The sequence below is a fragment of the Pleurodeles waltl genome, chromosome 10, assembly GCF_031143425.1.
Source record: "Pleurodeles waltl isolate 20211129_DDA chromosome 10, aPleWal1.hap1.20221129, whole genome shotgun sequence".
Taxonomy (NCBI): domain Eukaryota; kingdom Metazoa; phylum Chordata; class Amphibia; order Caudata; family Salamandridae; genus Pleurodeles; species Pleurodeles waltl.
The window spans coordinates 219,927,607-219,953,886 of record NC_090449.1 but is presented as its reverse complement, the minus strand read 5'-3'; the positions used below and the strand labels follow the sequence as shown (position 1 = coordinate 219,953,886).

At 45.5% G+C, this 26,280-nt stretch overlaps 1 protein-coding gene across 1 annotated transcript in view; it reads left to right on the top strand.

Annotated features, from left to right (window-relative positions):
• LOC138261344 (multidrug resistance-associated protein 1-like) overlaps positions 1–26,280 on the top strand; it is a 616,610-nt gene that overhangs the window by 518,553 nt on the left and 71,777 nt on the right. The window contains exon 26 of the mRNA XM_069210192.1: positions 18,803–18,904. Within this exon, the coding sequence (XP_069066293.1) occupies positions 18,803–18,904 (102 nt within the window). The remainder of the gene's footprint in view (positions 1–18,802; positions 18,905–26,280) is intronic.

Here is a 26,280-nt window from a genome sequence, read left to right as displayed (position 1 = left end):
CACCTTGAACTGCCATTGCTCCCCTTCCTACGTCCCCTTTGACAATGTACCTGTGCTAAAAACAGACTGGAGTAATACCCCAGACTTTCCTCCATCATCACCCCATCCCATTGCACTTGCCCCTCTATATTTTAACATTTCAATAAACACCCTTGGGAAAAAAAGAAGTTTGAAGTATGTCATGTATATCAATTATGTATTCATTGAAACAGGTACAAACATTGCAAATCAACTGTACAGAAAATGAGCATAGATTAATGACCTGTAGCTGGCTGCAGTGATCACACCAGGAGTATATGTGAGGTCACCAACATCTGCAAAATGAATTTCCAGAGGGAACAGTAAGGGGGCATAGAGGTGGGAAATAATAGCATGGTAGTGCCACAGAAATTCAAACAAATGTCATTGAAATGTGAAGTAACACTGTCCTACCTGTGTGTCATTGGAAGTATTGTCTGATCACAGATGTTCTGTTGTCCTCATCCTCATCCTCTGCCTCCTCATCCTCATCCTCTGCCTCCTCATCCTCATTGTCCATAGGGTCAACTGCTGACACACGGACATCTCCAACCTCCTCCTGCTGCAGGAATGGGACATGGCGTCTGAGGGTCAGGTTATGCAACATGTAGCATACCACCACTATCTGGCAGACCTTCTTGGGTGAGTGGCACAGGGATCCACCTGTCAGATGGAAGCACCGGAACCTGGCCTTCAGGAAGCCAAAGTTCCTTTCAGTTATCCTTCTGGTTTGCCCATGTGCCTCATTATAACGTTCTTCTGCCCTTGTCCTGGCATTCCTCACAGGGGTCAGCAGCCATGAGAGGCTGGGGTAACCAGAGTCACCTGAAATATTGCGGGACAGCATTTAGCCACACACTATCCCATATGGCCTACACCATACCCATACACCAACATATACTGGGTGGGAACCAGGGTTCACCTATTAGCCACACCCTGTGCCTCTGTAGTTGGGCCTTCACATTTGGATGCTGCTATTCCTCAGGACAAAAAAATCATGCACCGACCCAGGATACTTAGCATTGACGTGGGAGATGTACTGGTCCGTCAAGCACACCATCTGTACATTCATAGAGTGGAAACTCTTCCGATTTCTGAACACCTGTTCATTCTGGCGGTGGGGACTAATGTAATATGTGTTTCCATCAATCGCCCCAGTTATGTTGGGGATATGTCCCATTGCATAGAACTCGGCCTTCACTGTGGCCAAATCTTCAACCTGGGGGAAAACAATGTAGCTGCACATGTGCTAATCAGGGCAGACAACACTCTTGTCATTGAGAACATTGGCTGTGACATTCCTGCTGCCAAGACCACTGTCACTTGGAAAGAACCAGTTGCCAGGAAATGGAGCACTGATAGAACTTGCACAAGAGGGAGGATCCCAGTGGGGTGATGGATAGCAGATATCAGGTCAGGCTCCAATTGGGCACACAGCTCTGTGATTGTGGCCCTGTCAAGTCTATAGGTGAGGATAATGTGCCTGTCCTCCTGTGTTGGCAAGTCCCCCAGGGGTCTGTACACAGGTATGTCTCCATCACCTATTCATCTGCAGTGGTAGGAATCTATAGGGCAAACGAGTGAGGAGCGGGTCACAAACTGAACAATGGAGCTACAACAGAACTTTGCATCCTGTAAACTTGTAATGGGTCATTGTGATTGTTCCAGTATGTCCTAATTTCACAAGTGATGCAACAATTTTCCAGGGCCTGCTCCCCCAACTCCCCCCCCCCCTGAAATGGCGTCTGCCTATCCTGTGTGGAGGGACAGGTGGAAGTGAGCTAATTCCGCTGACGTTGGGCGCCGTTGCAGGAGGTGATCGGGAAACACTGCGGAACTCCTCATTGCTTATAATTGGACCCTATGAGTTACAGTGCCCAGTGGTGATCTACACCGGCAGTGACGGTATACACCACCGTGGACGTGACCGCCATTTTCTCTCTGATTCCTCAATTGCTATCTGATCTTCCACAGGAGAGGACCTACACTGCATGTGCTGCTGTGACCTGTGTCTGGGACTTACCATGGCCCGTGTGACTGGGGAAAGGACCCCAGCCTTCACTTCGGAGGAGTTGGCGAGACTGGTGGATGGGGTCCTACCCCAGCACGAACTGCTGTATGGGCCTCCAGACCAACAGGTGAGTATACTGTGGGCACGATGCATGTGGCATGAATTCATGGAGTGGTCTATGGCAGGTGGAGCACACACTGTCGCAAACGGTAGTAGGACCTGAGACGATGGGCATGGAAGACGGCAGAGGCCCAGCTGGGGATGGCCTCCCAACAAGGAAGGGCTGCCCGTCGAACCCTGACCCCCTGATCGCCTGCATAATGGTGGTGGCCTATCCTGAGCTGGATGGGCACTTGAGGGCATCATAGCAGCCACAAGGGGGTGAGTACAGTGCCCATCATTACAACTTGCGCATGGTAGGGTGGTATCCAGGTGGGGGATGTGTGTCAGTGGGTGCCCCTAGGCCAGGCCTGACATTGCAGTGTAGGTCCCTTGGTGGCTAGGGTTCAGAAGGGAAAATCTTGCTACCCAGCTCGTGGGCATCCACTACTGGTCAGAGCTGCGTGGGTCCCAGGTGTGCTGCATTTGTCGGTGTGTGCCCCTCCACATGCCTTGGCTGCTAACTATTTCTTTGGTAGTGCTATGGCATATTGTGTAGGCCTGTTCCCTGTGTGAGAGGGAGCTGTGTATGCCAAAGGTGGTGTTGGTGCAGCCATTGACCAAGTGTATCCTTTGTCTCTTCACCCCCTTTTTGATTTGTCATCCTGTCCTTATGTGCATTAGCATCATCTGGCAGAGGAGCAGAGGCAACGGTGACGGAGGGAGCTGCATTCCACAGGACCTTGAAGGCAGAGTCCACCGACGCTGAGGGCACCAGTGGGACGGGGGGGCGAGGGGAGCACCACGGCGGAGACTGGAGGAGACAGTTCTGATACAGATACCTCCTCTGATGGAAGCTCCCTGGTGGCAGCGGGCACTTCTGTGACCACCCGAGCTACAGGTACATCCGCCACCCCACTAACCAGCACCGCCCTCCCAGCAGCCCCTCATCGAGTTGCCCGTGCCTGCTCACCCAGGAGGGTGGGCATCTTTTTTGCCCCAGGCACCTGAGGCCCTGCCCCAGTTAGCCCTGCTGCCCTGAGTGAGGAGGCTATTGACCTCCTGAGATCCATCTCTGAAGGGCAGTCAACCATTGTGAATGCCATCCAGGGGCTGGCAGCTCAGATGCAAAAATCGAATGCATTCCTGGTGGGCATTCACACTGGATTGGCGGCCCAACAGAGATCGATCCAGGCTCTGGTCTCCTCTCTGATGGCAGCCATTGTCCCTGTTTCTATCCCCCCCCTCCAACTTCCAGAGCCATTCTCCTCAACCCCAACCCATCCCAAGCACACAGGCAGACGAGCATGCACACAAGACAACACAAGAGTGTCACAGGCAAACACAAACACCACACTTCATCCCACAGGCACTCACACAAACACCATCCAGTTGCAGACCACCAACATCCACTATTTCCACTGTCTCCCCCCTCCTCCTCTTCCACCAACTCCCACCCAGCTCCATCCACACTCACACCTGCATGCACTACATCTTCATCCACTACAAGCATCACCACACCAAGCAGAACACACACCTCACTGGCAGACACCTCCACAACAGCCGTGCACATGTCCCCTGTGTCCTCTCCCACTGTGTCTGTCCTCCCTCCTAGGGGGGAGCACTCAGACACCCAACAGCCATCCATGTCACAACAGCATACAGGCCATGCACCTGCACCCAAAAGCAGCAGACACCTCCAACACCACTCCCTCTTCCTCCACTCCCATTCCTTCTCCCTCTTCACGCCCCAATGTCCCTAAGAAACTTTTCCTGTCCACCATTGAGCTCTTCCCTACCCCTACCCCCCCCCAGTCTGCACGTATGGGCAGGGTAGAAAGAACCCAGCCAAGCACCTCAGCCACACAGTCCACGGGCCCAGTTGTCACCACCCCCACTTGTGATGGAAAAGGATCCAGGCCACATGCCCTGTCGGTGAAGGAGCCTGCACCAGGCAGCCTTAAGGGAAAGGAGCCTGACCCAGCTGCCAGAAAGACCAAGGAGCCTGCACTAGCAGGCAAGAAGGGAAAAGAGCCTGCCCCAGGACCAAGAGCACAGGACATGTTGCCCCCTCCAGAACCAGTGGGCAAGACACCCACTCGAGAGACTGTGGCCCATCACTCCCCAGGACCAAGAGCACAGGTCATGTTGCCCCCTCCAGAACCAGTGGGTAAGACACCCACATGACCATCACTCCCCAGGACCAAGAGCACAGGGCATGTTGCCCCCTCCAGAACCAGTGGGTAAGACATCTACTCGAGAGACTGTGGCCCATCACTCCCAAAGACCAAGAGCACAGGGCAGGTTGCCCCCTCCAGAACCAGTGGGTAAGACACCCACATGACCATCACTCCCCAGGACCAACAGCAGAGGGCATGTTGCCCCCTCCAGAACCAGTGGGTAAGACACCCACATGCCCATCACTCGCCAGGATCAAGCACAGGACACATTGCCCCCTCCAGACCCAGTGACTGAGACACCCACATGAGAGACTGTGACTTTGCACTCCACAGGACCAAGCACAGGGCATGTTGCCTCCTCCAGAACCAGTGGTCTTGTAACATCTCCCAGCTGAGTCGGCCCCCGTCCCCCTGAGGTGCCTGCCTATTTACCAGCTGATGCCCCTGCAGTGTTCTCTCCGTGTTGAAGCAGGTGACATGTGTGGCCTTGGACTTTGGCCTGTAGCCATGTGAACTACGTAAATAGTGGACTGGGCTGTGTCCCTTTTTCTGTACATATGTATATATCTATTATCTTGCCTAACTTTTTTTTCATGCTGTGTTGATCTCATTACATTCACTTTTGTGAAATCGTTTTGTCCTTGCATTATTCATCCGAATTACGGGATAAAATTGTTTTTGTAATGCAGCTGGTTGTGTGTATGATGTTGGGGGGGTGCGTGTGTGTGTCACTCTCTTTTTCCTCCCCCCCTCCCTTGTGTGCTAGGCGGCTGTACTCACCGTCGTCGTCTTTGCCAGCGTTGGTGTTCGTGGTGGAGCAGAACGTAGAAGATCATGGGGAAGACATGCAGTTCAGATTCCATGTCGCGTGGTTGTTCCCTGTGTCTCCAGTGGTGAGTCCTTTCCCTTCTGAGCTCTGATTCTGCCAGGCTTTTGATGTCGTTGGTACCGCCTCCGAAAAGGTGGCGGTTTACTGGGCCATAATATGGTGGGCGGAACATTGACTTCCACCTGGCTGTAGGCGGTAACCACCGTGGTGGCTGTTGTTTCTGCCCTGGTGGTCGGTGTGTTTCATTGGCTGTCTTTTGTAGATCTTTCCGCCATGGTCATAATTTGTTGGTAGTTACAGCCTGCCTGTTGGCAGTATTACCGCCACTTTAACACCAACCACCAGGGTCGTAATGAGGGCCAAAGTCTCTAAAATTGTTTTCTTCACATGAAGAAGTAGTGTTGAATGGATTTCACAATTTACATTTTTTTAAATCATCGAAGGAATGAAGATTGCTGTTTAAAATGTGTTGTATTAGATTACTTTGGCTTCATGGATTGAGCCAACTTGGCCTGCAGAGTATACCTTGGGACTAGAGCACGTGGTGTTAGCCCTAGCCTTTGCTTTGAATTGTAGCCGGTATTTGGGCAAATTCCCATCCAGCGCAGCATCTTCAATTGTTTATTTAGCTGAAGCCATATAATTTTTGTCTTAATTTTGTGTGCGCAATCATATTGTGTTTTCTCAAGTATTTACTTGCCTCTATTGCTTTCACAGCACCAATTTACAAGCATGTCATTTGAAGAGATTTCATATATCACAGAGAACAAGGCTGAACCTAAAGTTTATACAGCAAAAGAAGCTACTCATATTTATGTACTCATACATGATACAGATCACAAGGATCTCCTTCTATGAGTTCCACTACACAACGGCTTTGACAACTGGAATATCTAATGAATAAGGAACTTAACCAGATATGACATGCCACTACTCTTTTCCAGTTTCACAGGGTACAACGTATACCACGAGGTTTACAAATTGCAATTAACCCCATTATATTCAAATTTAACAGACAAATCATGTCTAAGTGGTATGCCATCTTAAATAAATGCTCCTTAGATTTCATTTTACTGATCGGAGAAGAACTTTCCCAAGTTATCAGGGAATTAGTCAGAAATTCTGGAGCTACAGGGGTCCTTAAAATTTTTGGGGGATGTTGACTTTTGGTAAAGATCACTAGATGAAATCAACAAGAGGCTTGATGAATATACTAAGGAGGTTCAAGAGCGAAAAATCTGCAAGTTCAGGCGAGATACTATTGATTACAAATTAGATGAGGCGTATACCTGGACTGAAGTAAAAGTGCTAAAAAGAGCCAAGAAACCACAACCCTCTTCATCTGAAGAGAGCGTGGTGTCTGAAAAGGATATTTTGGCAACTTGTCCTCCACTTACTGACTCACAGTTGAAGCTTCAGCATCTAAAACCGTCCACAGCTGGGGGTGCTAAAAGTTGTTTTTTAGAAATAAGTCAAGCAGCCAACCACAAACCCATAGCAACGCATTGACGCATGCAGCAATACCAGAAAAACACTTAGGGGACAAGGAAAGGCAGAAGGACAAAGAAGGCGAAAGAACCTCAGGAGTCAGACCAAGACCTAGTGATGAATATATCGTCATTACATTTGTCGATATCACAAAGGGTGATCCTTAACAAAGGGTTGTCCTTTGTACCAACATACTTTTCTGACACCTTTGAGAGGGAAGTAGACTTTTACAAATTCATGTGTAAATTGTGTTTATGTTATTTTTTTAACACCTTGCCAATGACCATCAGTGAGCAAGAGCCATCGGAGTACATTGAGTTCAAACTCAGAAGTACATTTATGTCACCTGTTTCACATAAATCACTTGACTTGTTTGAAACATTGACTAAACAAGATCTGCAGCTTTGGCCTCAAATGAAAATCTCATATTTAAGCAAGCTAACAAAGGAGGGGCATTAGTAGTCATGGACAAAATCTATTATGAAAGTAAAGTTTCTGATCATGTAAAAGATGAGAACACATATTCCATTAGTTGGAGACCCCACAGGTCAGATCCTAATCACTCTCAAAGAGATACTTGAGAAAGTATTGTCATTAGGCTGGATTTTGGACAATACTAAGCATTTCCTTTAGAACAGAGTATCTGCGACGTCTTTGCCTACATATGCTTCCTACAATGCATAAGAATCCATTGGATCCTCCATTTAGACCCATTGTATCTGGGTCAATGCACAAACCATTGGGTAGATATTCGGACACCTTTCTTCAACCAATACTACAGAAGTGGTGTTCATACATACAAGACACCACTGAGTTTTTGAAACTGTTGCCTACAGTCCAATATGATTTTGAATTGTGCTGGTTATGTACAAGTGACGTAACATCACTGTATACATCCGTACCGCACAATGAGGGAATTTAAGAGATTGATTGGGCTTTGCTCACTCACGATGACGTACCGGCCAAAGAAATTTTCATCTTTGAACTTCTCCACTTTTGTTTGTACCACAGTTATTTTAAGTGGAAAGTTTTTTTTTTGTTTGCAAAAGAATGGGATTTTCATGGGTTTTTTGGGGGGCCAGTGTTTTCATCTCACATTTGGTATGAGCATTTGGTGGCATACTGTAGGTACATAGACAACATTTTCGTGATTTAGAAGGGGCCGAAAACTCTTCTTGAGGAACAGATCCTCATATTGAACCAAGAACATCCACAAATTGAGTTTACCCACATCATTGAAAAGAGCAGCATAGCTTTCCTAGACGTATAGATAGATCCGTCAGTAGGTGGTTTACAGACTAGTGTTTTCAGAAAACCCTCAAATCGTAATAATGCTTTGTTGTTTAGCATTTTTCATTCTCCTGGGTTAAAACGCCATTTACTGTATTCTCAGAGTATTTGGATCCTCAGAATTACATCAGATAACAACAAGGTTAGGGCTACACTGGAGTCTTGTGCCACTAAATACATACAACAAGGCTATCCCACTTAAGTTATACAGGCTGCTTTAGCGAGAAGCCTTAGTTTAGATCAAGTCAGTATTTTCCAACATAAACCCCCAGAAGGTTTGTCCAGAGAAGGGTATGTCTTTAAATTTTCAACAAGGGCAGGTGAGATCAAACGTATTATCAACAAACGTTGGGAGAGCTTGCAATCAGAACTCGATTTCAAAGGCCTTTTTTAAGACAAACCTTTGCTTTCTTTCACCAGATCCAAAATCATCAAAGACATTCTATCCTCATCAAATAAGAAGAGTAAGACAGAATATAAAGGCATGCAAAAATGCTTTAATTGTGTGCATTGCAACAATGTCATAGTAGACAATGCCATAGCTTATACAAGAACTGGTCAAAATGTGATGCTACACCACACCTGATTGCAATACCACCAATGCTATTTATGCCATCAAAAACCTTTGTGGTGAATTATATGTAGGAAAGACAGAGCGCTAGGTGAAAATCCGACTGACGGAGCATGAGAGCATGATTCGCAATAAAACTAAGAACTCTAGCCTGGTCAAGCACTGGCTTGAACATAATCACACTGTGGCACAGTTGAGAGTTATGTTATTAGAGCCGGTTCAACTTAGTGCAGAAGTGAACAATCAAGACTTGCTCAACGCAAAACCTTTTGGATTAAATATTTAGACAGTTTGCTTCCAAATGGTCTCAATGACCAATTGGAGATGACATGTTTTCTATAGGTTACCAGGCTTGCAGAAATGTTTTCGATTGCTTTTTATTCACAAAGATGTTTTGGATGTATTAATTTAAGGAACTTCTGCTGAATGAATATCAAATCACATATGTTTGGAGACTTAAAAGTGCATGTCCCAATTGGATTACGTGGAAATTGCTGTGCTAGACATGAGTGCTTACTTTATTTTTTTGTTTGAGTCATTAGTTCCTCTTAGTTTGGGTAGTACATTGTTCTATTTTGGGAATGGGATGATTAGCCTTATGATGTGGATCACATCACAAAGGGTTTAAGGTTTGTCAATCCACTAGTGAATACATTGTTTTATTATTCTTAATACCAATTGTTTTTTCAAATTCGTTGTTAATAGATTTACATTCACATTAAATATTTTGTTTCAGTCAGTTGATCCACTCAGTTTGAGTAGCATAGGGATGATTAGCCTTATGTTGTTGACCGTATTACAAAGGGATAAAGGTTTGTTAACCAGCCAATGAATGCATTGAGCTTTATTGTTTTTAGTACCCATTTTTTTAAATCAGTTGTTAACATGTTTACATGCATATCTTATTTCATTTTATTTCTGTTTCAAACTTTGTACGTACCTGATGAGGCAATTTTTCAATTCTTGGTTTTTAATTTAAGAAAGTTTCATTTGTTTTTTCGGAGTTGATGGGCAATTTGTATCTTAGATGTCTTGGTTAACATTATTTACGGGGTGCTATTTAGCTTGTTTGTATATGAGATTCTATCCGTTAGCAGGTGGACAACAATGGAATGAATGATTTGCTACCAATCGCGCCAAGAATTTTCAATTCTATTAAGGACACAGAGGCGAGGATTATGCTTCTCTCTCTTTACTACTCAAAATTTCAGCAGCCAATCAAAACACACAAAAAACATCAACTACATTTCCCAATAGTCTTTGCACAAAATGTCCACCAATCAACAGCCTCCTTGACCATATTAGAGTAATAGCATTTCTGGAACCTCCTCTTTCTTTGCTTCATGAACTGCCTATGAAGAGGCCTGAAGCAAGAACTTGAAAGAACGCCCAGGAAAAAGAAACAGCTGCTTGAAGACGAGCATTCGCCCAGCAAGAATGTCCCACCAAACTGCATCAGTCAAGAAATCCCTGCTATTCCGCTTTTTGCTCTGATCCTAGGAAAAAAGAAAAATAATAATAATAATAGCAATAATAGCGTGTTCATCTATATAACATCTGTATAACTCGGTGGGAACATTAAAACATATCCCGATACAATCTGCAATTAACATATTGCTGCCTAAAAAAAACACAAATCCTTGGGAGGGATAATCCTCACCTCCGTGTCCTTAATAGAATTGAAAATTCTTGGCACGATTGCTAGCAAATCTTTCATTCTATGGCAGGACCGCAGGTTCAGATTATGCTAGTTCAAAGCTGCTTGAAACACTCTAGATGCAAAATCACCAACTGGCTTGTAATAAAACTGTTTGAAAGTGGAATCCTAGGAACAATCAGCTGATTTCATAATATCCAGCACCGACACACCCAAACCTACAGATTTGGAAGGCATCACGCCCCGAACAGAGTGCGCTCCAAATAAATGCGTATCAATACCAGCTTCAACCATTACTAAACGCAACCATCTGGTAGCTGCAGAGACAGGTTTAAAATGTTTACAAAGTGAAATCAACAATTGGCCCATCTGATTCTGCCTAAGAGATCTAGTACACTGCTCATACTCTTTCAAGCAAGCAACGACACACGACTTTTTAGAAAGTGGAAAAGCAAGGTATTCTATACTGGTAGACATTGTTTTTGTTCTTCTAAATATCGAAAAAGAAACGCCTTCCGGTGTAAAAACTCTACCTGCAAGATCCAAGGCCATCACATCAGAAGATCATCGACAAGCCGCTGAGCATAGAAGCATTGCTAACTCTGCGGATAATTGCTTCCTAGATAGATCAGAGTTATCAGGCCACCTCACAAACAAATGGAGAACTAAGTTCACGTTCCAAAGGAAAGTATACCTGGAAGAAGGAGTATTGAAAACTCTCACACCCTTTAAAAGCTTAGTCACCGCCAGATGCATACCTACCGGAACTTTATCCACCTTGACATGGCCTGCAGAAATGGCTGAACAAAAATTATTTACCGACCTGTACGACAATCCTTCATCAGCCTTCTGCAACAAAAAAATTCACAATTTGAACAAGCCTGGATGCCACGGGATCCAAATGCCGTTCCAGGCACCAGATTCTCCAAGTGGAGAGATACCTCTTCCTAGTAGAGGATGCCCAAGCCCCACTGATAAACCTCTCAGCCGATCGCGAAATGCCTGGCAAGTGCCACTGTTGTCTGAAAGCCTCCAAGCCATGAGCTGCAACTGTCTCTCTAGCACCAGAGGATGCTTCTCACCCTGCAGACCCAGAAGAATGCCCGGAGACCAAGGAAGAAGTAGAGGAGAGTCGCACGCCAGCTCCAACTGTAGCAGAAACCAAGGCTGAGCTCTCCAAAGTGGAGTGATCAATATCACCTCTGCTTTCTGCCATTTGATCTGTCGCCACCCTTGGGATCATGGTGAATAGGGGAAAAGCGTAATTGAGGGATCGGCCCAATCCTGAAGGAAAGCGTCCGTGTCCCTCGCCAACGGATCTGGTCTCCAACTGAAAAACTCTTGTAACTGCTTGTTCAGATGAGAGGCAAACAGATCTATCCTGCATTGGCCCCACAGTTTCTGAGTCAAAAGAAATAATTGAGGCGGAAGCCTCCAGTCGCTGTAATCCCTGAGATACCGGGAATTCCAATCCGCTACCACATTGATCTGACCTGGAAGATACTCCGCCATCACCCGAAGACGGTGCTCCAAACAGTAATGCCAAAAATCCTTGGCTTTCTCTGCTAGGACAGGCGACAGAGTGCCCCCCAACTTGTTGATATACCTTACTGCCGCAACATTGTCCATCCGAAGAAGAATGGAACACGAAACCTTCTGGGAGACAGAGTCCTTATTGCAAAAGAACCTGCTAATAACTCCAGGCAATTGATGTGCAACAGAAGTTCCTGCGGAGACCATCTCTCCCCGTCGAGATGTCCACGCATCTCGCCCCACAGCCCCAAAGACTGGCATTCGACTCTATCACCGTCTCGGGCTGGGAGCTGAAAATGGCTCTGCCATTCCACGCGTCGACCTGGGTCAACCAGCTGATCTCAGAATGAACCTCCTCCGTCAGAGGAACCAAATCTGAATAGGTCAAGCCTCTCTGAAGATGACGGATTTTGAATCTCTGTAACGCTCTGTAATGGAGGGGTCCTGGAAAAATCGCTTGGATTGAGGAGGCCAGATGCCCCACAATCCGAGCGATTTTCCTCAGGGACAATGAGGGTTTGGCTAAGGCCACCTGAAGCTCCTTCTTGATGGCCCGAAGCTTTGACTTGGGAAGGACCAAAAGCGATCTGTCGGAATTTATTAGAAAACCTAAGAATTCTACAGTCTTGGAAGGCATCAGGATCGACTTCTTGTTATTTATGACAAAACCCAGGTCCTGAAGAAGGGCTATGGTTGTGAACCCGTGCTGCTTGAGCAACTCCTGGGATTGCACCATGATCAGAATATCGTCGAGATATATGATCAAGCGAATCCCTTTCTCCCTCAGAAATACCACTACCGGCTTGAGCAACTTGGTAAAACACCACGGCACTGAGGAGAGCCCAAAGGGAAGGACCGAATACTCCATCCAAGTGTCCCTCCACCTGAACTGGAGGAAACGCCTGTGAAGGTGCCAAATGGGAATCGTCAAGTATGCATCTTTGAGGTCCAGACGCATCAGCCAGTCTCCCGACTGAAGGAGGTCAGGTAAAAGATGAAGACACTCCATTTTGAAATGCTGGTAGACAATGAAAACTTTGAATTCTCAAAGGTTTAAGACTAAACGATGACCTCCTCCCCTTTTCTGTACTAGAAAAATGTTGCTGCAGAACCCTGAAGGATGGGGTTCGCATAAAGCAATCGCTCTCTTCTGGACCAAATCCTGAATCTCGGAATCGATAACGCTGGCGTCTTGTAGGGAAAAATGGAGAGGAGGAGGAATACTCTCCTGCTGCGGAGTCTGATAGAACTCCAGGCGAAAACCCTGAACAGTCTGCAACACCCATGCATCCTGAGTCACCCGAGATCAATTGTGGAGGAAAACCTCTACACGACCCCCCAACTGAATGAAAGAACAGTCTTGAATTCTCACCTGCAGACAAGCTTGACTGGGTGTTAGATCTTGAACCTCCTCGTTGGCCATGCCGACGAATGAAATGGGAGCGGGAGGGGAAGAAGGCACCTCCTCTGGCATAGTCCTGGCCCCTACTGAAAGAACCTCGCTGGGAGCCTTGGAAGGTTGGACGGCCTGACGAGCGACCCCTGCCTCGCCCGTCCAAAAAGGCCCGATTGGAAAACCTTTTTCAGGTTCGCTTGCGCCTTATCCAGGGTCGTGAAAGTGGTCACATACTTGGTTATGTCTTTGCCGAATTTGTCACCAAAAAGACGACCTTCCGCCAGGGGACCCGCATCAGCCGCCGCCAACTCAGTCAAGGTGGAATCAATCCTCATGAGAAGGGACTTACGCCGCTCTGTTGAAATGGTGCAGTTAGCATTTCCCAATAAACATATCGCCCTCTGTGTACACTCAGCCAGGGTGTGAGGGTCAATTGGCTCACCAGACTCTTTAGCCGTTAAGGCCATCTCCAATATCTTGGCCAAAGTGCCCGAAAGGTCCAAAAGCTTGTCCTAACATGAGCGCCAAGCCCTGTTAATGCCTTTTTTGGGGTCCTTGGGGAATATCTTGAGGAAAGTAAGCATGCTGGGATCAATGTCTGGTGTCTCTGCCACCTTATCTGGAATTTCCGTCCTAGGGCACTCAGCCCGCAACCTATTCCATACCTCCTTGTCAAAACCTTTCCTTAATTTATCATGGAGGTAATCCACCACGGCCTGTGCCGGGGCCCAATCCGCTGAATGAGGATGAATAATATCCTCCAGATTGAACTGAAAGGGATTAGAGGGCGATTTAGGCCTTTCCTTGACATGGGATGAACTTGACTTCCGAGCTCTCTTGCGTTTACGCAAGGGACTGCTAGAATGGGAGGAGTCAGGGGTGGCTGAATCAGAGACAGACGAAACTGCAGCCTCTCAGTAAGATCCCTTGGAAGTAGACAGAAGGGAACAATACACGTGGTCAGAAGAAGCCTGAGTCAACGCCGACAAGGTGCCATCATGCGAGGTCTGAGGAGTCGGACTAGCCGCAGCCGAAGGGCCTTCCTCCATCAACTTATCATCTGTCAAGGGAACCAACCCTTGTTTCTTCACAAAACATTCAAATTGCTGAGTGATGGGATTGAGAGCTGCCAGAACAGCTTGGTTGATCCTTTGCGGTACGGACACCGCCAAAGCCCTGCTCAGAGACTGTTGCACTGAGGCATTAATCACCTCAGACAAACCTTCTCCCAACTTTGGGCAGCCACTAGGTCATTGTAGCTCAATGAACTGCCGCTGGCAAGCCACCGAAATCCAATTGCAACACTGGGTTCAAAAGAGGGGGGAGCCACCCCAGGTGCAATAGGAAGACTTCCAACAAAGCTCGTCAGCCACAGCTGTATACAACATCAAAGGGGCACAAAATTCTTGAAAAGAAGCTCTTAAACTCACCTAGCTGATCCGAGAGAGCGGAACGTCCCGAAAAACTGGACTCCGCTCGGATCGGAAGAAGCAAGGCTACTGACGGCAAGAAATACAAGTTCACTACAGGCGCCACGGTGCGCAAGCACGTGTGCCGCCAATCGTCACAATAAACCCAAGATTATGACAAGAAATCATAAGAAGAAAGAGCACTTAACTCGCCGACGAGCGGCAAAGAAAAAGAGAGGTTCCAGAAATGTTATGGACGCTAATATGGTCACGGGGGCTGTTGAGTTGTGGACATTTTGTGCAAAGACTATTGTAAATTGTAGTTGATGTTTTTTATGTGTTTTGATTGGCTGCTGAAATTTTGAGTAGTAAAGAGAGAGAAGCATAATCTGAGCCTCCGAATTCATTTACAATTGGTTAGGATACTAACACACAGCCACTGCAGTGTTTAGTCTGTTTTTAGTCACAGCAGCATTTCATTATGCTGCATTATGATGGTGTGACGTTGCTTTCCCTTGACATCATTGACGTGTTATAGGAAGCGCATACGTTACCTAGATTTGTGTAGCCTTTTGTCGTTTTCTTATTAGTTTAATCGCTTTGAACGCGCCATTCTCGGCATGGACATAAGACGAGTTGTGGAGCAGTTCTTGAATATGCCTCGGGGGTGAGTCTTTATTAATGCATGTGTTTTTATTAATGTATGCGTGAGCACCCAGTTAGGTTGGCGTTCACATGGTTTCTTAAACGTGACTTTTTCACAGGCTGATTCCACATTGATTTTGGAAGACCACAACGCGGAGGAGTTATCTTCGACAGGTCTGGTAATTAGTAAGTCTGGATGCATTGCTGGTTATATGCACGTTTTGGTAAATGTTGGTGGGGGCTGAGTCTGTATATGAAATCGTTTTGGTTTGGCATTTCGTTATTATTTTTGTCACATGAGCTGACAGTATTCTCTGCATGTTTGGCACTTACATGCAATCAACATAGCAATAAATTAGTAGGATTACGAGGACAGCATGTCCCGAAAGGTTCAGTTCACACGTGCTTGTTTTTCCACAGTCATTACAACTTGCTCATCGACTAATGTGGGCGTATTAATAATTTCTTGATATTGATATCAGTGGATTATCCTCCAGTATATTAGGTTTGCACTATATATGAACCATATTTGTAATGGCGCATGCATCACTGGATATCACTACGAATGTGGCATGTTTTACTTTTCTTTTTTTGTTCTGCTATCGAGTAAATCGTATTGAATATCGCTAATTGCCTCAAGGGTTTTACCCGAAATGAATTGGGATTCAGAGCATAAAGTCTCCAAAATTGTTTTCTTCAGATGAAGGAGTGTTGACTAGATTTCACAATTTACATTTTGAATAAAGCATCAAAGGAATGAAGATTGCTGTTTAAAATGTGTTGTATTACATTACTTTGGATTCATGGGTTGAACCAACTTGGCCTGCAGAGTGCGCTTTGGGACTAGAGCACGTGGTGTTGGCCCTAACTTTTGCTTTGAATTGCACCTAGGATTTGGGCCGATTCCCAATCCAATGCAGCACCTTCAATTGTTTATTTAGCTGAAGCCATATCATTTTGTCTTAATTTTGTGTGCACGATTCATATTGTGTTTTCTCAGAGTTTGAGTGTCAACCAAGGGGAGGACAAGGAGGGTAGGGGTCACAAAAGCCTTAAAAGTGCCTGCAAGGTGCACCCCTTATCTCCCAGGCAGGGACTATTACATTCAGTCACCTCTGGCACTGTTCCAGTTCTTCAGGGCCAAAGAGAAGTTCAAAAGGCCCCTAGTTTCTTGTCCATTCCGTCTCTCTGTAGTGGGGGAAAAGTAAGTAGAGTGGGTAGTGGGAGGCACCCCTCGTTAAGGTCCCTCCGGCCAAGTCTCTCAGGTTTCTCTGGCTGTAAGGGTCCCCAGAGAGGTGTTAGCCACTCAGGTCCCGCGCCGTCCGTAGAGTCCCCCCGGCTCATCACTCACTGCTTCTTCTTGGTATTCCAGTCGGGCTTTCAGGCTCTGTCGTATTACAGCTACTCCCAGCTGAGCTCAGCTCTCGGGGAAAGAAGTGTTCAGTTACAGCCTCTGTGACCGCAGCCACCAACGACCGGTGGGTGGGTGTTGATCGGTTCTGCAGGTCTACCACTAGTCCTGGCGGGTACAGGTGGAAACCCGTAGGGGGGTCCCCAGGCCTCAGGTTGCCATCATCACTCTGCTCTCCACCTCTGGGTCCTTCATTCAGGCAGGTGTGCGCCATCTTTGTTACAATGCATTGTGGCAGGCTGATTTTCTCCCTCCAGCTCCAGTTCCCTCCATGGCTGGAAACTCGCCTCTCCGTGGGGCAGAATGCGTTCCTAAAATAACACAGGTAAGAATTGTGGGATTATGAGACTGAGGGGATCAGGATTCAAGCAGGATTCTTGTGGGCTCATATGGAGCAAGTGTAGTCAACCATCTTTTCGGCCATTCCCCGATAGTTTGATACATTTTTGTTAGCTCAATGAAATGTAAGTTAAGTGCTAGCCTTATTAATCTGTAAATTTAATATTAATATCCACCTCCTGGTGCTTTTCTGTGGTCCAGGATTGTTTTTGAACTTCAAGTGCTTCTTCTAAATAATGAAAGGTATCCCAAGAAGGTAGCACATCCTTTATTTATTCAACAGATGTGCTCAGATTTGCCTCTTAATAAAGATCATATTAGCGAGACCTCCTTCCAGCAATTAAGAAAACTCCTTCATAAAATTAATTTCCTAGGAGCTCTCCAGATTTTGATTGATACGGCCAATTATTTTAAGATGTCTTTAGATTGTTTTGACAGTGAAAATACCCTAGGAAAGCTAGTATCCACGGCCTCATTTGCATTCAGTGCATTCAGAATATCTTACTTTTCCACCTGAAGCATCCTGAACCTATAGAAAGATCCCTTCCATATGGCAGCATTGATCCATGAATTTCAATGTGCATTTTCAAATTGATGCTTTCCACTTGGTGGCCATGTGAGACATTGTACATGTATTGCTCAACAGAAGCATCATCTTATGACTGAAGAATGTTTGGGATAAGCTAGCAATCTATCCATGTTATTTTAAGTCCAGCTTGTTCCTGGGTTTCATCATGTATCACTTCTTGTTTTGCTTGTTATATTGTTCCTTTAAGTTAGGGCTAGAATATGGGAGAGCCAGGCGATAAATTACATTAATTTTAATCCTAGAAAAAGTTAGGGCAAGATGTACAAATCCATTTTGCAGCTGCAGACACCACCCTTTGTAAAATCACAGGGTATGTGACTAGAAATGTGTTTATGTATCCATTTAATCCATTTTGCAAGTGAAAAAAACAACTCTGACTTGCAGAATGAGTTTAGTGACTCACACACAGCACATTAAGGTAGAGACATCAAAGGAACGCTCTTTCCTATTTGCCGATCATTATGGTATGTATCAGTGGTTTGCAACAGCAATTGCAGTCTCAAATAATTGATCAGTTACCAGCACCTCAATGGGGAAAGCTGATTTGCAAAGAGAGGGGTGTCTCCTTTGAACACCTCCCCCTTTGTGAATTGTATCTGCAGCCTTGCGGGAGCAGGAATTGTTTCAATGGGAACACTGCCTGTGCTCCCCAATGTTTTCCTTTTTTTTTCTTTACGTTGCACTGGATTCTTTAGGGACATAAGTGCTCTGACTTTTTTTTTTAAGTTTTCCATTTTTGAAAGTAAACACAGGGATTTTGGTCTGTTCCTTGCAGGTGATCATGCTTGTGTTGTAGCCAATCACAGGAGCCATAAATAGTGACATGCCAAATTAATATTCATGAGGCAGTTCATTTTGTGCCTCCCTCTGACTGGAGATTGTGTGATGTCACTGTTAGTATATAGGTTGCGTGGGAAAATTAGACTGACTACAAAAAGTCAGTGTGACGTTTGTACCTGTTTTTTGCATCCAGTCTTTTAGAATATCTGGCCTTTGGTCTGTAGTTAAAATACATAAATGTCAGTGTTTAATTGCCAGTTGGCATGACTTTCTGGGAGCTGAAATTGACACTCAGTGTATGCACAGAATGAGGTGGCCAGTGTTAATAGAAGGATATGCCTGTGTGCAACTGTACCACGCACTGCTTATGTATGCTTAAGTAGTTTCGGATCCAGCCACTATGGCACGCAGTCAGCATTAGTTGTGAATTTAAGTCAACCAAGTGAGAGTACTGAGTAACCAGAAATATAACTTTTCCAGGAAGTGATAAGACTATATGTAATGCTTTTACAATTTATCTTAAATTACGCTAAATTTACATTTTTCCATGTGTTAAGCTGGTAGGTGTTTTGGGAATGGCAGTTCAGACCGCAACCGAATTGGAAACCAACAGTGTTGCCATTGAACGGGTGAAGGAGTATTGTGACGTACAACCTGAGGTATGACATTTTTAAGTGCACATATTTACAGGCTGACCTGTATGTTATCTTAGATATCTTTAACAACTTATGCCTGTTTGAATTTTAATTTGAGTTAGTTTGTTTTTACTCAAAATGTAGTCTGTTATTAGTAAAAAATTATATATCCTAAGGCTCTGGGTTGTGTTTAGTGGATGAATGAAATATCAGAGGACTTCCTTTTGCGTCTTAAGGTTTTATAGAAGGTATTGCCTTTCATCCTGTGTAGCAAGAGCATCATTAAAGCATCAATAATTTAATGTAAGAAGGACTTATACAATTCTGTGCTTGTCTCTAAATATTTCTTGTTCTGGTTTCATTGTGTACCGGACACTGCACCCCACTTTGATTCAGATACCAGAGTAAGGGATACTGTTTCACCAATATTTCTCTTTCTACATCGCTCTGCAAGAGTAAACTCTAGTTTAAAGCCCTCTACACACTGCATAAGGTAATGGACACTTACTCCTCTATCATACATTAAACCACCATAACTTTGATCTGGAATTTGTAGAATGTTTTCCCGATAAACTGCTAGAGAGCCCACAAATCCAAGAATGCAGACCTGAATCTTACCTGTCATTTACTGTTCGAAAACTGAAAATCACCTAACCTGACCAGCCCTCCTTTATTCAACAGATTTGCTCAGATTGCCCTCTTGCAAAAGATGGTAGCAAAAACTATTCCAGCAATGCACAGAAACCCAACATTTGCAGGTCAGGGGACTCTTGACAACTTTGAAACAGCTTTCCATTGCCCAACTCCCGCCAAAGCCTTTGCAGTCTGCATCATTTAAAAAGCTAATAATAGTGTCTCAAAAAATTATGAACACACCTTTATGTAAAGATATGCACCACTTTTCTGAGAAGAAATAAAAAAATATTTGTATTTCTTGTCTGCTTTAAGTCTCAGAATTACTGTGACAGCAAACCTAATAGGTCATTAGTGTGCGAAATTGCCAGACATCTTCAGTTTATATTGCTGCTGCTGCAGATGGAAAGAGATCTGTTAATTTTCTGCTGAATGTCCTCGGTTACTGTGGCTGCAGAGAGGTTTATCTCAGTGCTTAAATTGTGAAAAAACATAAGTGCCGGGTTCCTCGTCAGGAGTCCACTGCAATTTGCAACACCAGTTGTTGCACTGCCAATGACGGAACCAACACAATTCCTAACAATCACACTCTCACAAGTGTGTGACAATTCAGATTATCCCGCGCCCTCAAAGATATAAGAAAGGCTGGGGTGGCAGGTATTAATCACGTTTAGTTATACTGAAGTAGTAAACAACGGCTGTTGTGCTAATCTCTAATTTAGACAGCGCCACCATGTGGCAGACTGTCATAAATGCTGGTGTTGACACAAAAGGGTGGGTGCCAAGCACCGAAAACCACTGAGTAAAATTGAGCACTTGTGTCTACAGAATGACTTTCTACAGTTCCCTGTTGGGTGAATTTAAAAACTAGAGAGGCTGTTGCTTCTGCTCTTCCTATTATTTCTAACAGGGCGACAAATTTCAGCTTTTTTTTTTTTTTGCAAACACAGATTCACTCAGTTCCTTGGCACACTCCTTCTCCATATATTTGTTAAGGGGGAAAGGCAAAATAGTCCCTTTCATTTGGGGTGGAGCAGAGAGAAAGAGCTGTTATTGGGATCGATGCTGTCAAACAGAGCACGTTTTGATGAATTTATAGCTAACTGAGGTGAATGAGGTTTTACGTGCCTAGGCAAAGATATTGAAACTATTAAAACGATGATGCCAGGAAACTAAGGGTTTTTAGCTAGGTTCGCAATATGTGATGAACGGGGTGCATGACTTGAGCCTGAGCAAAATGGCAGCTTAGCCCTACTGCGCCGCTCTCGGTCCTGCAGTTTCTAGAGATCCAGAGCCCAACTTTCCCATCGGACGCCAGATGCACACTCACTGAAGCAAACTAAGCATTGGGGGTTGAGATGTGACGAAATTCCAGAAAATAAATTGGTGGATTAGATTGGCTTTGACTGCCCAATGCTCCTGTACACGGAAAACAAAATGGTGGCTCCCATTGGCTCTGCACCTTGTGGTTTATGCCTCAGTCACATACAACAATGTAAAAAAGGTAGGAGGCACAATTCGCTGAACCGAACAGAGAACCCCAGTAAAAACACTCACTTGCTCGTATAATTGCCCGGAAGAGTGCATGTGCACACGGCTCAGAGGGGCTGATCAACTCACAGCCTCATAGCCACTTTTATTTGCAGCTGCTGCCTACGGCAATTTCAGTGCAGTATCGCACAGAGCTCTCTGAACCCTCCAATTGCGACCTCGGAGACTGTCCCCCTCCACCACTTATCGAACCATAGCAGGGAGTGGACAGGTCTCTAGACACAGGGGACGCTTCTGGTTTATGGATGGTATAAGGCTACATGCTACAGCCCATACCCGTGCAGCCAACCTTAAGCAGCTCCATAGAAAAAACGAGCCTTACACGAGGAGGACAGAATTGTGGCAGCATCCAGCTTTGCACTCTGCTGCCCACATTAAGTCCTAACACCGTGAGCAGTAATAGCAGCACCCTCACAAAGGAAAACAAGGTGGCTAACGCACCCATCCCGCACCCCGTGGGCTGCTCTGTGCTCAAGATTATTCAAGCTGTGTGCATGTTTTCTTACCAATGCTGTGGATGATATCAATCCTCCACCTGAGATACTTCAGGTTGGTCCCATTAAGCGAACTCAAGTCTTTCTTCCATCACCGCTCCTTCCCAACTCTGGCCTCTATGTACATGCCTAAACCATGTCCAATACTTAACCCCGGTGGTGAACGTCTGCACAGTCAACAATGTAAACAATAGTGCAGTGAATAAATATTGTACTATATAAATCCATCACAAGCTTTGCAACCTCTCCATAAACAAGCCTCGAGGACCAGTGCATCTACGCTCAGCATACCCTCCGACACTAAGGGGGTGATTCTAACTTTGGCGGGCGGCGGAGTCCGCCCGCCAAAGTTCCGCAGGCAGAATACCGCTACGCGATCAGAAGACCGCTGCGGTAATTCTGAGTTTCCCGCTGGGCTGGCGGGCGACCGCCAGAAGGCCGCCCGCCAGCCCAGCGGGAAACCCCTTCCCACGAGGATGCCGGCTCCGAATGGAGCCGGCGGAGTGGGAAGGGTGCGACGGGTGCAGTTGCACCTGTCGCGATTTTCAGTGTCTGCTATGCAGACACTGAAAATCTTAGTGGGGCCCTGTTAGGGGGCCCCTGCAGTGCCCATGCCATTGGCATGGGCACTGCAGGGGCCCCCAGGGGCCCCACGACACCCGTTACCGCCAGCCAGGTTCTGGCGGTCAAAACCGCCAGAACCAGGCTGGCGGTAAGGGGGTCAGAATCCCCATGGCGACGCTGATGGAGGATTCCTCAGGGCAGCGGGAAACCAGCGGGAAACCGGCGGGACACCGGCGGTTTTCCGTTTCTGACCGCGGCTGTACCTCCGCGGTCAGAATGCCCTGGGATGCACCGCCAGCCTGTTGGCGATGCATCCGCGGTCGTTGGCCCTGGCGGTAGTCTACCGCCAGGGTCAGAATGACCCCCTAAATCCCCAAACAATGAAACCTAGAGCAACGAAACCTGGGGAACACACACTCTTGCAGTGCTAAGAGATCAGCTCTGATGATATGACTGACTTGCACTGATAAGCAGCTAAACAGCGTACTCTTGCGTCAACCACAATTGCCACAAAGGCAGATCACAGAGGCTAAGACTCCATAGATAATAAAGACTAAAGATAAGACGTCAACATTAAAACGAGCCAAGGCACAGCCTCCATTGCCAGACTCTCTGATCAGACCAAACGCACACCCAGGTTCAAGCCTGGAAATGTTACTGCAATGACTCGGAGCCCTAAACGATCTGGCCCAAGAAACAAAGGCAAACACAGGTGCAATGCATCACAACCTTCAAGCCTTAAGTAGCGATTTTCAAGGAATGGGAAGCAGACTTACAGAAGCAGAGACAAGGATCGGCACACTTGAGGATTCTACATCCGCTTATAAGAAAAGAGTGGATGCAGCCACCATAGGATCAGATCCCTGATGAAAGACCTATCCGAGTCGGAGGATCAGAACTGCAGAGGTAATCTCGTATATTCTGGCTCCCAGAAAAGGTGGAAGATGATGCAAACTCCTGTGTCACATTTTTGGATGCTTCGATACCCAGATCCCTGGGAACCAAATTTGAAAGAGACTTCAAGATAGAAAGGGCCCACGGAGTTCCTATGGGCAAGCCCCACTCTAACCCTCCCAACTTGCTCCCATGACTCCTGTTATTTAGACTGCTACGATATTGCCACACAGAAGCCATACTTGTACACATGAGCAAAGCTCAACACATCCTCTGGAATGGAGTCAAATCAGTATTGCATAGGACTATTAAAAAAAGACAGTGTCCATCAGGAAAGGTTTCTTGGCCCTCCATCGGTCTCTCAAAGACCACAACATTCCATACGGATTCACTTGCCCATCGAAATTCCTTAACGTAGTCCAAGGTAAGACACCCTTCTTCACAGATCTGGTGGAACTACAAACGTTCTTCTGTTCCTGCCACAATTACCATTTAATGCCCCTCTAGAATGCTAACAGTTTCTGAGATTCCCGAGTTTGTGACTGCTGAAATGCCAACACCCTACTGGGAACAGTCACAGTTTCTAGTCAATACTGCCTTGTTCATCAGAGTGACTTCATAGTTCAGAGGTGTTACCGTCAGATTGCGGTGAGCTACCCCGAAAGGTAGAGCCTAGCCTCCGCGGATAATGCTATCCATCTCTAAATTGACATTATCATGCACAAGCTATTTGTTTGGTACTTTGGGGTCAACCTGGTCTGGTCCTATTGGAACTGCTGTAATTCACATGATCTTCTTTACCCCGAGCTAAATACATAAGATCTGCATGCATATCTCATAGCAAGAAACCCTATACTTCTTTACAGGGGAAGTGTTTGTTGTCCTCAGAATAACAGTTAATGTTTCAGCTTAAATTGTTGATGTTTTCCTCTTAAATGTTTTTGTTCTCTGGCTAAATAGGACATTATCTGTCACATCCCACACGTCCAATTGGATAACAGGTTGGCACCTTGTAAAATACTATTCAGATTCATTATTCAACATTCATTTAATAACCACATGTAGACAGGCGACCAGGAAACATGTCAGAGATGGCGTTTTGCCAAATAGACTCCATCACATGTGATACCCGCATTGGGTTGTACCATTTGAGAGGACCTTTTGGCCCAAGGAGGACATCTCACAACGTCCCTCACAACCTGATAGATTGAACCCCTGATGCTTACCTCCCTACAATAATACCCTCAGCATCTCACATACTTCAACAACGCACCCTCAGTAGCTCACATTCATTAACTCCACCGCGCAAAACACTGCCAACCATAAGAATTTTAGGGAGCAACTATTAGGTACCGCTCCTCCACTCTAGCTCAGTAGAACTTAGCTTCCTGACAGTGGCAGAGATCAGACATTCTACAACCATCTCATCCAAACAGACCTCAGCCATGAATCGTCTGGCAAATTACCTGTGCCTATTAATACGACACTGACTTCCTACAGTATGACCCTATCTCCCCTTTTGAAACAAACCAGCTAACCTGCAGGGCTGGGTAGCCACCCAGTCGATATGGGACAGGCCAGCTTGTGGCTCAGTGTATCCCACATAGAATAAGGTAGGGAGAATGCATCTTACGTGCATTCCAAGGGATGGGTGGAGGGTGGATAGGGGTTAGAGTTGTTGCTTATGTTTATTTGAATGTGTTACACAGGCTCTTCTGTCCTCCTCTCTCTGTCTCTTCTTTTCTATTTCCTTCCCCTCTCCCTGGCCTCTCCACTCTCTTCCTGTGCTACCTGGGTGGTCCTCCAAAATACACTACCTCAGCACACACTCCACTCTACTCCAGGACACCATGCACACCTATTGACAGATCCTACAGCTTCCTACAACTCAATCAAGAACAAGGTGTTTCAGCTTCTCTCTCACCCGCAGGGTTTTTCCCCTTAATACATCCCCCCAACAGTCTAACAGACCACGCCTAGTCAACATGGCTCTCCCCTTCAACATAGTCTCATTAAACACAAAGGGGCTTAACCAACCGGTAAAACGCAGAGTAGTGGCAGAATACTATGGCAAACTAAAGGGGAATACCATCCTCTTACAGGAGACCCACCTGAAATCTATTCAAATTGCAAAACTCCACAACTCATGGATTGCTGAAATTGGTCTCTCCAGCCCTCAAAAAAAGAACTGGGTGGTAACATTAATAACAACAAAAAAATCACACACACGACTAATCAGGCAGATGGCTCATCTCTAAGGTGAAGAAAGAGATCTATAGTTCTTCTTTGTAAATATCTATGCTCTGAAGGACAATGATATTGCTTTCTGGAGGTACTCAGACAAATAGCTCTCAGACCTTCCAGACAACCTAGGCGTTATTTTAGGTGGAGATTTTAACCTACCAATGGATGGTAATCTAGGCAAAATATCACCGACAAATGTATAGGCAATAAAGCACACGAACAAATCAACATTTGATGTAATAATAATAGCCCAGTAGCTGTCTGGTGATTACATAGCCCAACTGGGAGCCACTATACCTTTTACTCCTTGACCCATTATTCAGTGTCATGAATAGATTATACTATGGTGAGCAGAGCCCTACTCAACCTCTGTTAAGCCCCAAAAATGGAAGCGATATTGATCTCTGATCATGCGTGTGTCCATTCAATTAATGCTCAATGACCCTACCCCACCATCACGACAATGGTGCTTAATGATGACCCAAACAGTAGGATGGAAATTGAGAAGGCCATTGAAACCTTCCCCAAAGAAAACCTCCCGAATTATACATTCCCTACACCAGATGGGATGCCCTCACAGCCACACTGAGAGGAACACTGATCCACATCTCGTCCCTAAAAAATAAAGCTTTAAGCAACCGTCTCCAGGAACTAGATTTGGATATCCAAAGAATAAATACCCAACTTAGACACACTAAAGGCTCATCTCTTCTACTAAATTGAGAACCGCACAATACAAATACAACCAAATCCTTAGCCAGAGGGCACAAAAATGGATTGACGTTATAAATGTGGGTGCTCTTTGCAATAACTGCTTAAAACACATGAAAAACAAACCTCTTATATCAGCTCTAAAGAACCCTGACGGGGTGGTTACGATTTTGACAAAAGGTATACTCAACACCTTTAAATCATTTTATACAAAACTGTTCAACTCCAGCGATTCCACCTCCATAACAAGATCAACAAATACCTTGACTCCTGCAATCTCCCTAAAATATCACAACACTCCCTTGCTAT